The sequence below is a fragment of the Manis pentadactyla genome, chromosome 7 (assembly GCF_030020395.1).
Source record: "Manis pentadactyla isolate mManPen7 chromosome 7, mManPen7.hap1, whole genome shotgun sequence".
In the NCBI taxonomy this organism is placed as follows: domain Eukaryota; kingdom Metazoa; phylum Chordata; class Mammalia; order Pholidota; family Manidae; genus Manis; species Manis pentadactyla.
This window is the reverse complement of record NC_080025.1, coordinates 137,910,831-137,923,140: the sequence shown is the minus strand read 5'-3', so window position 1 is coordinate 137,923,140 and position 12,310 is coordinate 137,910,831. Positions and strand designations below refer to the sequence as shown.

Genomic DNA, 12,310 nt, shown 5'->3' with positions numbered 1-12,310 from the left:
CCTCACCCCCAGGCCCTGTCTTTGGTAGTTCAGAGCTCCTCAGTGCTGTGTGTCTTTGTGAGGCTGGCTGCCGCAGAGGCTGGCTTTCTTCACAGTTGCCCCTTTGCCAGCTGTCGTCACAGTGGGGTACCACCCTCCCAAGAAGCCGCAGCCCCATTTCTGCCTGGGCCTGCCCCTGGGGCTGTGTCACTCAGAGGTCACATTACCCAGACTCTGTCCCTTTGACCCAACTCTGACCCCCTAAGGTGGTCTGGAGGACAACTGGCCATGAGAAATGACCAGAGGCAGGGCTTTCCTGCGTACAGACAGAATGGCAGCTGAGAGTCCCGTGCATTCCTACCTGGGAGTGCCTGAGGGGAGCTCAGCTGTGTGTCAGTTCCCCGTGAGGACTTCAGCCACCAGAGTTAGGGAAAGGATGTGGAGAACTGGATCCCTGAAGTCTAGGGAACACTCAGGCACAAGTGCATGGCCACGTGATCACCGTCCCAGCCCTCCTTTCTTTTCCCTGAAGGGTAGACACATTTTAAGTTGCTGCTAGATCTTTTATTTTCCTGCACAACGTGTCCTTGAAACTTAGCCTCCAGCAGAGTGACCTAAATCTCACTTCACTGGATGGCTCTTCCTTTATTACCTTTCAAACTATAAATCAAAATCTAGAGGAGAAAAAAGACAAACTTGACTATATATTGATGACCCACTTATACAGAAAATATATACACAGAATTAAAAGGTAACCAACTATATAAGAGTATCTTTTGCAATTCTCATCATAGGGGTTAATCTCCCCAGTATATGATGAGCTCCTAGAAATCAATAAGAAAATAATTCAGCAGCCCAATAAAAAGGACAAAGAATAAGAAATCTAAATTGTGCTAACCATAAGAAAAAAACCTTGCAGTGATAAATGCAAACTAAACCTGTATTGAAATGTCACTTTCCATCAGTTTGATAGACAAACTTAAATTATGGAAGATCATTCCATTGGCTAGTGTGTGGTGAAATATGCACTTACACACAGATTAATGGTAGGAGTGCAAAATGGTATTAACCTTATGGGGGACAATTTGGAAACATCTATAAAAATTATAGACACATTTACTTCTTCACCCATAAATCCCACATACAGCAATGTATCCTGTGATTATTCTTGCATACAAATAAAAAATGTTTGAAGACATTTACATTATTTGGGATAGCAAAAAGATTGGGAAAATCTCAAGTGCCCATTGGTAAGGGACTGGATAAATAAACTGTGACACATTCAGAAAATAGAGTACTATTCAGTGCTAAGAAAAAATGAAAATATCTCATATTGTTATGGAAACTTCTCTAAGATATATTAAAATAGGGAAAAATATGCTAGCATAGCAGGCTAGCATGTACTACCTGCTGTCTATAAGACGTTGGACAAATTTCTAAGCCTCTTTAAATTATAGTCTCATTACCTGTAAAATTGGAATAATAATAATAATAATTAATAAAGTGGGAAAATAAAAATTATAATTTTGTTTGCTGAGTCTGCATAAACTAACATTTTAAAGATACAAAAGAGGAATAAAGGTGATTACTTATTTAGAATGAGTCAAGTAGACAGAGAGTGAAAATAAAAGTAACCGCTCAATGTCAACTTTATTGTATTGTTTCAATTTTTGAGCTATATAGCTTTATTATCTACTTAAAACAAATTTTATTAATAAAATTTAAAAGAAAACTAAAACAACAAAATAATACTTTAAATAATATTTTGAAATCTGCTATTAAAAAAACACTACTTGTTTAATTTACAAAGTCATTATTTTTTCCAAAGAAGATCAGTTTATGTTAAGAAGCTGTTTCATGGTCCTGGGGTTGCTTAATGAGTCTCTGATCACCTAGGGAGTTTGTGTAAAAGGCATATTTCTGAGTAGTCCCCATGATCTTCTGAGTTAAAAATCTCTAGGATTGAGTTTATTAATTTGTATTTAGATAAACAATCAAGCACAAAGTTACCCTGGGTATATCCATTTTGGTGGCAGGGACTACTTCTCATCCCCTGGCGAGGAAAAGGTCAGGTGTCAGTCGTGGAGAATGTCAGAGTGCTATCTGGTGGTGCCCCAAGTTGGGTGCAACAGCACGGCTCTTAGAATTTAGGGGAAAAAGAAAAAGGGGGAGACAGTCTGTTTAACTCCGGAACAGGGACAGATCTCACAGCACTACCATATACCTGAATAAAAGATCATGGATTGCTTTTCTCAGTCGGAATGTGGCGAGGACTCTTCTTTACTCCCTCTGCACGATGAGAACACTTTCATCAATGCAGTGATTTACTTCGATCTACTTCTGTATGTGTTTCTGTCTTACCCCTTTTGCCTATCCGTAATCTATCCTCTAAGTAAATTTCCTTTTGACTGTCTTGCTGAGGGCCTTTATTCTGTCTGGTCATACAGAGAATAGTACCACTCTGTCCTGGCACCACAGCTTTTAATCCCGATGGATTTGTCCCAGTTTTGCCACTGTCACACTGTCGGTATGCCCAGTTTTCTTTGGTAAACGGAGTTTAGAGGCAGGTATTGGTCGGGGTCATTCACCTAGTTTGGCAGCAGGGGGCAGCCTTTCCTTATTTAATTAAAAAAAAAAATTTTTTTTTTTAGACCTAAGTAGCTGTAGTCTCCGCGTGGCCACTTGAGGGGGTTAGAAGGACGTGGCTAGTGTACCTGGGGACAGGAGGGAACCCGGGTTACCTATGTGCCTTCCTTGAGGGGTGTGTTGTGATATGGCGAGGAGATATGCAAATAACATCTTACATATGTGTAATTCTTGAAACCTTTCAGGCACATTAATAGACTCATTTCAACCCAAAATCTGTCCTAATTCTCCCAGATGAAGCTGAAATCTGAAGAGCCTGCATGGATCTCCTGGAGTCATGCATGATGAAGAGACAGGGCTGGAACCAGCGCCCAGGCCTCCTCCTCTCTTGGGTTCTGAGCTCTGGTAGCCTCCCTGGCACCCGAATCTGCTGAGGGAAGCCCACCTCTTGGAGCCTGGCTGCCACCCAGGCCCTTTGCTTATGTCTGTAAGACCTTGGGCAAGTTACTGAGACTCTTTAAATTCCAGTCTCCTTATCTGTAAAATGGAAATAACACAACGTCTACCTTGGAGCTCTTGTGAGAAGTAGGTAAGATAGTGTGTGTAAAGGTTTATCATGGTGCCTGAATACAGTTAGTGAAGATGTTAGCTGGGGTGTTTTCGCAGAGTCCTGGCCTAGGCACCCCTTTCCCGCACTGGTCCTCAACTTTAGCATGCCTCTGGGGACGTGCAGGTTTGCTAGAATGCAAGTTGCTGGGCTCCATCTCCGAATCTCTGACTCTGTAGGTCTGGAGTGGGACCCCCAAATTTGCATTCCTCCCAAATCCCCAGGTGCCCTTGTCCCGGGACTGGACCACATTTGGAGAACATTCTTCTGGAAGGCTCTTTCTTCCATACGTACATTTCCTTTCACTCCTGGCTCATACTTTATTCATTCAGTCACTGGGGGCTTATTTACTCCAGACATGGCTTAATCACTAGATACACTGGGATGAGTAAAGCAAGATTTCTTCCCTAAGGAGCTCCCATCGACTGCCAAGGCAGATGCCTCCATATTTACAAAGCAGCAGGAGCAGGAATGTGATGGAAGTAAGGACAGAACGGGAGGACTCCTCTCCCAGACCAGCGGGGGCCGCGGGGCCAGGGCAGGGGTGGGGGCCGGGGGACTGGGAGAAGGAAGAGGCAGGAAAGGATTTCCTGAGGCGAGTGAAGGGGTGCGTGAGGCCGGCATCAAGCCAGACGGACTGCGAGTGTCCAGAGCTAGAGGCCAGAGGCGCACAGCTTGCGGGAGGGGCCACCAGGACTTCTGAGCGGTGGGGCACGGAGGGGAGGGGAGGGGAGGGGAGGCGCCCACCGGAGACGCGGGTGGGGCCGGAAGAGCACGGGGCCTGCGTCCCCAGGGGGAGGAGCTATGGGAAGTCAGGAGAGGTATTGGTCAGCGATCGATGTGATGAAAGGCACAGCGCTCAAAGATGGGCAGGAGACCAGACCCCTCGTGAGCACAGGAGGCAGAGAAAGGGCTGGAAAGTCCCTGAAGGGCCAGGCCGACAGGCCCGTCAGCATCTCAGACAGCGGTCGCAGCAGGAGAGACGGCGAGGAGGGGCAGAGAGAGCCTGGGTCTTGGGGCCAGGCTGAGGAGGAGCGCACCCCAGGTCCACCACCCTCTGGCTGGGGGGCGTGGTGAACTAACAAGCTTCTCTGAATCTGTTTTCTTGTCTGTGCCACTGGAAGAATATCCAGTCCAGAGAGGAGAAGGAATTAAATGGCCAAGCGTTCACACCGCACGCAGTATGGCAGCACCATCGCGAGGGATAAACAAAGGCAGATTTCCCAGGAGCCTGAGGGCTGGAGACCCAGAGAGCTCTCGTGTCCCTCAGCCGTGTGAGCAGGTGGCTGAGAAAGGGGGCCCCTGGGACCTCCTGCGGCTGGAGGGAGAACGAGCTGGGCTGGAGAGAGCACGTGCGGATGGGGCCTCGGAAGAGGCCAAGGTGGCCCGGGCAGGTGTCTCCCCAGCGTGCGTGCTCCGGGCACAAGGGGAAGGAGGTAGTGGGCTCCCCACGCGGGCACACGTCAGCCCTGCACTTGAGACCTGGAGAGGCGCCAATGAGGAGTCCAGCCCCAGGGTCACCACCTGCTGGCTGAGGAACTCGGTAAACTAACAAGCTTCTCTGAATCTGTTTTCTTGTCTGCACCACTGGAAGGGGCCCCTTTAACGTGGCCTTTCTGCCATGGGTTTTCCTCTAGGAAATAGTCCCCCTCACCCCTGCTTATTATTTTTTGGCTTCCATCTCATCACATGCTGGTGAACAGGTGTTCCACGGAACACATTTTGGGAAGTGGGGTGCTCAGCTCATCTCTAAGGGGTAGACCATGTCTGACTTCAGAGCACGGGGGCGGGAGGGAGCAGGAACGGGTATTGGCATTTGTGGCAAACCCACTTTATTAGCATAGGAATGTCAGAAGGCTGGGGCTTAGCTATTGGCAGCTATCGTCTCCGTAATCCAGTCCACAAAGTTGCACACCTTGGTGTAAACCCCAGGCTTGTTCTTCTGGGCACAGCCATAGCCCCAGGAGACAATTCCTTGGAGCTGTCCATTGCAGACCACAGGGCCGCCAGAGTCACCCTGGGGGGAAGAAGGTGGGACAAGTTTATAAAGAGGAGAGAGGGGGAACAAAACCATACGTGATCTGGACCTTAAAAGACCCCGTTGGGTCAGCTCTGTGCTCCATAGCTCTCTCCTGGGTGGCCCGTTCTCTGTTGTTATCAAGCAGATAACATGCAAACTAGCCGGCCTCACTTCTCCACAGGAGCACCGCACAGAGTCCGCCTCTAGCAGCCCCATGGCTTGGGTGTTCCAATCCCGCTCCCACTGGCCATGTGGGTCTCGGCATGCAAAGGGTCCAATCACCTGGCAGGAATCCTTGCCTCCCTCGAGGAAGCCAGCACAGACCATGTTGTCGGTGATCTGCCCAGGGTAGGAGGCCTCGCACTGGGCCTGACTCAGGAGCGGAGCGTCCAGGCACTGCAGCAGCTCGGGGTAGTTGGCTTTGAGGAGCAGGAGGGGATCAGGGAAAGAGAAATAAGGGTCAGGCCAGGAATGGGATGGCAATCCAGTGCTGACCCTGAGGGCAGCCAGGAGAGGACCCCAGCAATGGATCTTGGTCCCAGAATGATCATTGCAAACCCCTCCCTAGAAGTGACAATAACAAGTGGTACATTTGTCCTATCTTTCGATGCTATGTGCCAGCTCCTTGAGACTGCATCTCTCTGGTCCCCAACAGGGAGCGCTGTGTGTAGTGAGGTTTAAGCTCGGGGGCATGCTTGGTTCTGGGAAATGTGGAAGAGTCGAAGGTGAATTCATGAGGGTCCCACTCACTGCCAGAGCTCAGGGTGTTGCCCCAGCCAGAGATGAGGCAGTGGGTGCCGGCGGGCGCGCAGGCGGTGGGCAGAGCTATGGTGGACACCCGGCTGCTGATGACCGCGGGCGAGGAGAGCTTGATGAGCATGATGTCATTGTCCAGGGTCCAGCTGCTGAATTTGCTGTGGCGGATGACCTTGGCCGAGTCGATGAACTGCTCACCTCCCTCCAGGACATCAATGTTGTGCTCTCCCAGTCTCACCTGGATTCGGCTGTTAGGAAGGGAAGCACCAGGAAGGCTCTTCTCCACATCCCCACTTCCCCAGGGCTATGGAGCTCCCCACTCAGGGGTTGGGGGGTGGGCACCAGAGGGCTGGTAGGTCAGTGCACATGTGAGACCAAGAAGCTTCCTGCTTCAGATCAGGTGGTAGTGGAGAAGGCGGAGCGAAGGGCTCCGGGGGGAGTGCACTCAGCCTGCCTTCCCACCTGGTGCCTGGGCAGAAACAAGCTACCGAAGTCCCTGATGTGCTGTTTACCTGCTGTACCTTTGCTAACTACGCGCAGTGACTTCCACCCTATCCCTTCTGGTCTTGTAAGGACCTTCATTCTGTCTGCTCTAACCCAGGGTTTCTCCAGGTGTGCCCCAGGACGGGCAGCCCCAGCATCACCCGGGAGCTTGTTAGAACTACCAAGTCTGCGTCCCCACCCCAGTCCCGCTGAATCAGAAGGAAGTGGGCCCCAGCAATCCGTGTTTTAGCAAGCCCCCCAGGGGTTCCGCTGCACACTCCTGTTGATTGAGAGCCCTTTGGTCTAGACAGTAATTCTCAGCTCTGCTGTCGAATTGCCAGAGGTAGAGAGTATTAAAAATTCACCAATATTCAGTATCCTCTCCCTGAAAATTGTGAGGTAGGTAGTTGCCCTGGGATAGGACCCAGGCATCAGTGTTTTCTGAATATTTCTTCAGTGGTTTCAGTGTGTAATCAACTAGCAAAGGTTACTCGTCCGAGGCCCTTGCCTGTCTTCCCATTGGGTCTTGCCACCCCAAAACAGCCCCTTCTTGCTTTTCTGATCCAAGGATTGCTGTTTTATCTATTCGTTTTGGGCATGAGAGACCTTCTTTCCTGTGCCTTCTTCACACACACACATGAGCAGAGCTCCCGTGACAGCTGCTGTCAGTAACTTCTCCCCTCCATCACTGCCCTCCCAACCCCTCACCTTGCCCAGCCTCAGCACCCTCCCCCTGACTGACCCAAGCCCTCTGAGAAGTCCCTGGGAGGTGGGCTTTGCAGTGAGGGGTCCAGCACTTACGACTTGTAACAGTGAGCAGCAGACACCACCCACTCGTCATTGATGAGGGAGCCTCCGCAGAAGTGGTAGCCAGAGTTGAGGGACACCTGGTAGGGGATGGAATTCTCCGAACAGGTGTAGCCCCCGACGATCTTGTCATCGTCATCAGTGGGGAAAGCGACTTGAGCAAAGACAGGGAGAAGCCGGCTCAGCAGGCTGTTGGAGGGTGTAGCCCGAGCCCTGTGGCTGCATCATGCTATTTGGGGTCCTTCATAAGCACAGTGATGGGAGATTCGCCTGGGAGCGCTCCCTCCCGACAAGGGATCACAGGACTTGGTTCTCTCTGTGTGCTTGCAGGGCAGTAGCTGGGAACCCTGCATGGGCTGAGGCCCTAGGAAAATCTGGCTAAGTAGCCCCGGCTGTACGCAGGTTCCCTCAAAGCTCAAATCTGCACAGTGAGTCTAGGGAGAGCAGCCCCAGGCCCGCTAGGTAGGACAAAGGTAGACACTGCTACTAGCCAATAAAACAGTAATTCTCAACCCAGGCTGCACACCTGGGAATCTTAAAATCATCTGCGAAGTGTACAAATTCAGTGCACAGGCCACACCCCAGGCCAATCAGGTCAGAACTTCTAGGGGCAGGATCCTGGCATGAGCATTCTTTATGGGTATACTCCTATATACCTGAGCTGCATCTGGGGTTAAGAACAGCCAAGGTGGAGTTATCCCAGAGCTGTCGGCACGAAGCCTCAGGACTCCTGGTTCATTTTCTGGACCAGTTCACCTGGTTTCCCTTTCTGGCCTCTCCAAATAAAGCTCTGAAATGGAGGGATGATGGGGCAGGGAGTGGAGTCAGGTAGCAGGTGAGAGAGGCGGGGCTTAAAGAGAGCCCAGGAGAGGGAAGGGGAGCTAGAGCATCAGGGTCGGCAGGGGTGGGCAGGCCTGGCTGCAGGGCCGGCGGGGCCGGCGGAGCCTGCGGATGGGACTCACCAGCAGCTCCCACGAAGGTGAGGATCAGCAGTGGATGCATGGCGGCAGAGGAGTAACTGAGTGGGTGGTAGCGAGCCTTTATAGCTGCCAGGGCGAGGGGAGGGCGACGTGAGGGGCAGCCACCGCCCCTCCCCGCGCACGCACAGGGCAGCTTGCCCCTTCCCAGGGTCTTGCATCAGCTCTCTAGGCTGGCTGTTCTGCGGCTGCATGACCTGCAGGTGATAAGGAAACTACCTTCTGAGGACAGAGAGGAAGACCAGCTGATTCCTGCCAGGCTTCCTGGGCGGGGAGAAGAAGCCAAGCCCCCAGGTGCCACAGCTGGACCTACTTAAATTCGAGGAGACAAGGGGGGGAGGAAAAATGACCCGGGCCGCTAGAAGGCCTCTGACCTCGGGGAGACTTACTGAACTTCCCTTCAGGAAGGGCTAATGCCGGGCTGGGCTGTCCCGCGGTCCCCATGACAGGGACGAGGTCTTGTCTAGGTCTGTGTCTGTAAGCATGTGGCCCCTTCTCTTAAGTCTAAAGCTAAACCACTGGTTCTAATTCGAGACTTTGGGGAATCAGGTTCCCAACATCAGGAGGGGACCAGAAAGGACGGGCAGCGCTTCCTGGGAGCCTGGGCTTTCCGCTGCCTTCTTCCCCCCAGGGCGTTTGCAAGGAGGAGGCGTGGCACCCAGGGGACGGGAGACCAGCACCCTGTGCCGCCTCCTCCTCCCCCCGGGACCCTGCTCTTGCTCATCTCTCACGCCGTCGCGAGGTCTCCTTAAGCAGCCTCACGGTCGCCCTGGGGATCCGCACTAATGGTGATGCAAACTGGCCCACCTGCTGGGAGCTGCCAACCTGAGCGAGGACTCTGTGCTCCAGGTCCGGCATTAACATAGGGTCGGACTGTGGTAAATTTGGGTTCTGATCAGAGAAGCAGCAGTAGGCGAGAGATTAGCATGTGGTGAGGGGGTCGAGTGTTAGGTGATCAATGACAAAGATGGAAGGGGGAAATTCTGGAATATTCTACCTTAGAGGCAGTGGGACTATAGTGCTGGGCTCAGTGCAGAGTTACTCTTCCTAGAAATGATCTCCATTTGGGACCTGCCATGGCCACCAAGACACAGCCTTAGGATTTATTGAGGCACACCTGGCGAGAGGGGCATGCACGGAGCTAGAGTCTGTGCTTAAGTCTAATGGTGTGGGCCAGCCGGAGGAGCCCTCTGAGGAAGCGACTCCTCTGAGCTCAGGGGTAGTGAGGGGCAGGGGTGGGCAGGGTTCACGGTTGAATTCTCTGAAGGTAGAAATGAGCAAATATTTTTGCAAGTAGTGAGCAAAGTGAGGAAATCTCAGAAGTCTGGTGGTGAGATGGGAATAAATGGAAAGTAGCATAGGTTGGGGGAAAGAGTAAAGTGGGGTCTGTGGGGTTGGGAGGGACCCATAGGATGTCTCCGGGTCCAGTGTCTGGCATGGTGGGAAGCCAGCTTGTCCTCAGCAGGAGGCCCATTGCTCAGAGCTCCCACGTCTGCTTACTGTACCCCCTCGGGTCCTCATGGGCTCATAGCTACATGGGAAAGTGGTGTATTTGTACAGTGCCTGACAGCTTTTGAAGAGCTTTCACACACAGTGAAATGCTGCTTTTTGTGTTGAGTTTCCAGTTTGATTTTTCACAAATGTTTTATTTGTGAGGTGTGCAAAATATTTCCATTTATGGAGGAAGAGACTAAGAATCAGAGAAGTTCTGTTCTTGCCCAAGAACACTGATCTAAAAATGGCATAGCTGACCTCAAGGCTACAGGAGGCTGTGGAAAGTGTGGTGAAGTTTGGGAACTGCTGCAGGTGGCATCTAAGAGAGGGCTTACTGGGACCGAGCCAGGAGTTCCCAGGGGACCCACTGGGATTCCTCCTGACCCTTGTTTCCCTGACAGAAATAAAGATTGAATTAATCTTTCACTGGGACCTGATCTCGAGCCTTACCTTGCCATGAGCCTGGCACATCTAAGGCGTGAATGACATGCTTCTCTGTGCTCACAGGTAGCTGGCCCAGGCTGTGCTTTGATAATAAGGGCTTTTCCCGTAATGTCACCACATATGCTGTTTAGTTTTGTCCCCTTGTTGTGTGGGGTCCTCATAGGATGTTTTGCTTCAGCGGGAAAGGAGAGATTCTTGCTGCAGACCCTGGACAGAAACACTATGGAGAGGTGATTCTTGGTAGCACAAAATTGGGGAAAAGGGAGAAAATGTTTGGATAGGTGTTTGTGGCTTTGACTGTCTAAAGGGAACACCCAGGAGCTGGAGGATTTTCTGTGTCTCAAGCCTTAGACTTGATGAGCCTTCTCCTGATATTTTGTGCTCCTCCTCAGCATAAACGATCATACCCACAACATAATATGAAGTCACTTTTCTTGTAAGTAGCAGGACTCACCTGACAGGCAGAGAAGATAGTTACGGGGAGACTGTCACCTCATACTCCAGGCTTAGATGTGTAGGGTGGATGCAGGCCCACTTTTGCCCTCATTATATTTGGATAAGTGTAGGCAGCTCTTGGTACTCTGCATCCTGGACTATTCCTCTAAGACATTCTCCTAGTTCACATTGGGTGGTTAGCATATCAAACCACTGTCATTTAGTTACAATTATGATAACAGTGAATGGTTTCTGTGTGTTTACTGTACCAAACATTGTGTAAGTCTTCCATGGGCGTTTCTTCCCTTGGTTATCATAACCACCGATGGGGCTGCCCATTTTACAGATGACAGATGAGCCTGCTAGAGGTGAAGGGACTCACCCAAGTTCGCCCAGCCTTTAAGCGGTAGAGATGGGCTTTAGGTCCGGTAATTCTGACTCCAGAGCTGCAGGCTCTGCCACAGAACCATGGGCTTCCCTTCTCGCTGGATTCTCAGGGCAGTCTCATGAGGTAGGTGGCAGACACCATTTCTCCCTTTCTACCCATGAGGAATCTAAAATCGAGATGAAGTGACTTCTCCAGGATCGCCTGGCTCATAAGTGTGGACATGTCACCAGACCCTTTCCCTATTAAGCACAATTATTTTCCCATCATCTTGCTACACACTGCAGCATTTCGGACCTCCCAGTGGTCTGAAAAGTAGATTTTGGTCAGTTTCCAAATTACTAGTTTATTTGTTTTTATGTTTTAACACTTTTCTCCCCAGGCCTCCCAGCTCAGGTTTGTCTCCTCCGCTTCTGGTAAACTCCTTCTGGAGCCCCAGTGCCCGTCCCCAGTGTCCAGCCACGTTGTCAAATTCCAGGCTGTTGTCCCTCTAATATCGCAGCTCCTTTCCTCCCCCATGATTTTTCCTAAACTATGTATTTTCCCTATGGCACAATTTCTTTTTATCCAATGAGAACTTTTTGTTGAATACCCGAGCCTGGGAATCACTGAGTCCCAGTAGTGAAGGGGTGCTCTGTGTGTTCTAGAAGAATCCAGAGAGTGAGTCCCAGGGGAAGAGGCACAGCCTGGCCACGGTGAGTGACTGAATGGACTAACCCCTCCTTCCCTCTTCCCTCCTGTTCCCCACTTTGACGTCAAAGGAGATGTTTTTTAATGCAAGTTTTATGCCTAGAGGGAAGTCCATTTGCGTACTTTATCTATTCTCCAGGTTTCTATAGAGGGGTGAATGGGGGAGTGTCTAACAGTTGAGGCTTTAGCACTATCTAAGATAGACTGGATCCTGCAATGTGAGGTCTTTCTGTTCACATTTCCAGCACCCCTTGTCCCATGCCAGGCCTACCAGAGCTGCTTAGGACCAGAGTCTACTGAAGAGCAAGCAGAAGGGAACCGGGCAGGGGTCCACGGGGAATACGCAGGCAGGCTGTTACTGCTGTGGGAGCCGTGACTTACTCCATGACACTCAGGGCTTGATGAATGACATGTGTACTCAGTTTTCTAAATCATGTTAGATCCAGATTGGGCACCACAAGCCACGCTCAGTGATAAGCTCAATCAGTTAATTGAGTCCCCTCCACTCATTTGCCTTAGAAAAATTCTAGTCTGTGTTGTCCATTTGGATGGCAGCCACTTGGTCAGTACACTTCCTGTCCAGACGGGTCTCCAAAGGCTCCTAAGTCTCAGAACTTGAGTTCTGAGGGCTTGGTCCACACATGCAC

The 12,310-nt window shown here is 50.9% G+C and overlaps 1 protein-coding gene across 1 annotated transcript; it reads right to left on the bottom strand.

Moving 5' to 3' along the window:
* Positions 1–4,993: 4,993 nt before the first annotated feature.
* PRSS2 (serine protease 2) lies at positions 4,994–8,240 on the bottom strand. The gene is made up of 5 exons (XM_036926128.2): positions 8,201–8,240; positions 7,233–7,392; positions 5,943–6,196; positions 5,475–5,611; positions 4,994–5,189 (listed from the first exon to the last, which is right to left on the bottom strand). The coding sequence occupies exons 1-5, from the start codon at positions 8,238–8,240 to the stop codon at positions 5,037–5,039; spliced, it is 744 nt and encodes a 247-aa protein (XP_036782023.1). The 3' UTR covers positions 4,994–5,036.
* Between the last annotated feature and the right edge of the window lie 4,070 nt (positions 8,241–12,310).

What these genes read in the sequence shown, in the direction of transcription:
- PRSS2 (XM_036926128.2), bottom strand. Translation starts at nt 8,240, where the DNA reads ATGCATCCACTGCTGATCCTCACCTTCGTGGGAGCTGCTG. An exon ending in GCTGCTCACTGTTACAAGTC is followed by an intron (nt 6,197 to 7,232) that starts GTAAGTGCTGGA and finishes CCTTCCTAACAG; the next exon opens with CCGAATCCAGGTGAGACTGG. An exon ending in CAACACCCTGAGCTCTGGCA is followed by an intron (nt 5,612 to 5,942) that starts GTGAGTGGGACC and finishes TGCTCCTCAAAG; the next exon opens with CCAACTACCCCGAGCTGCTG.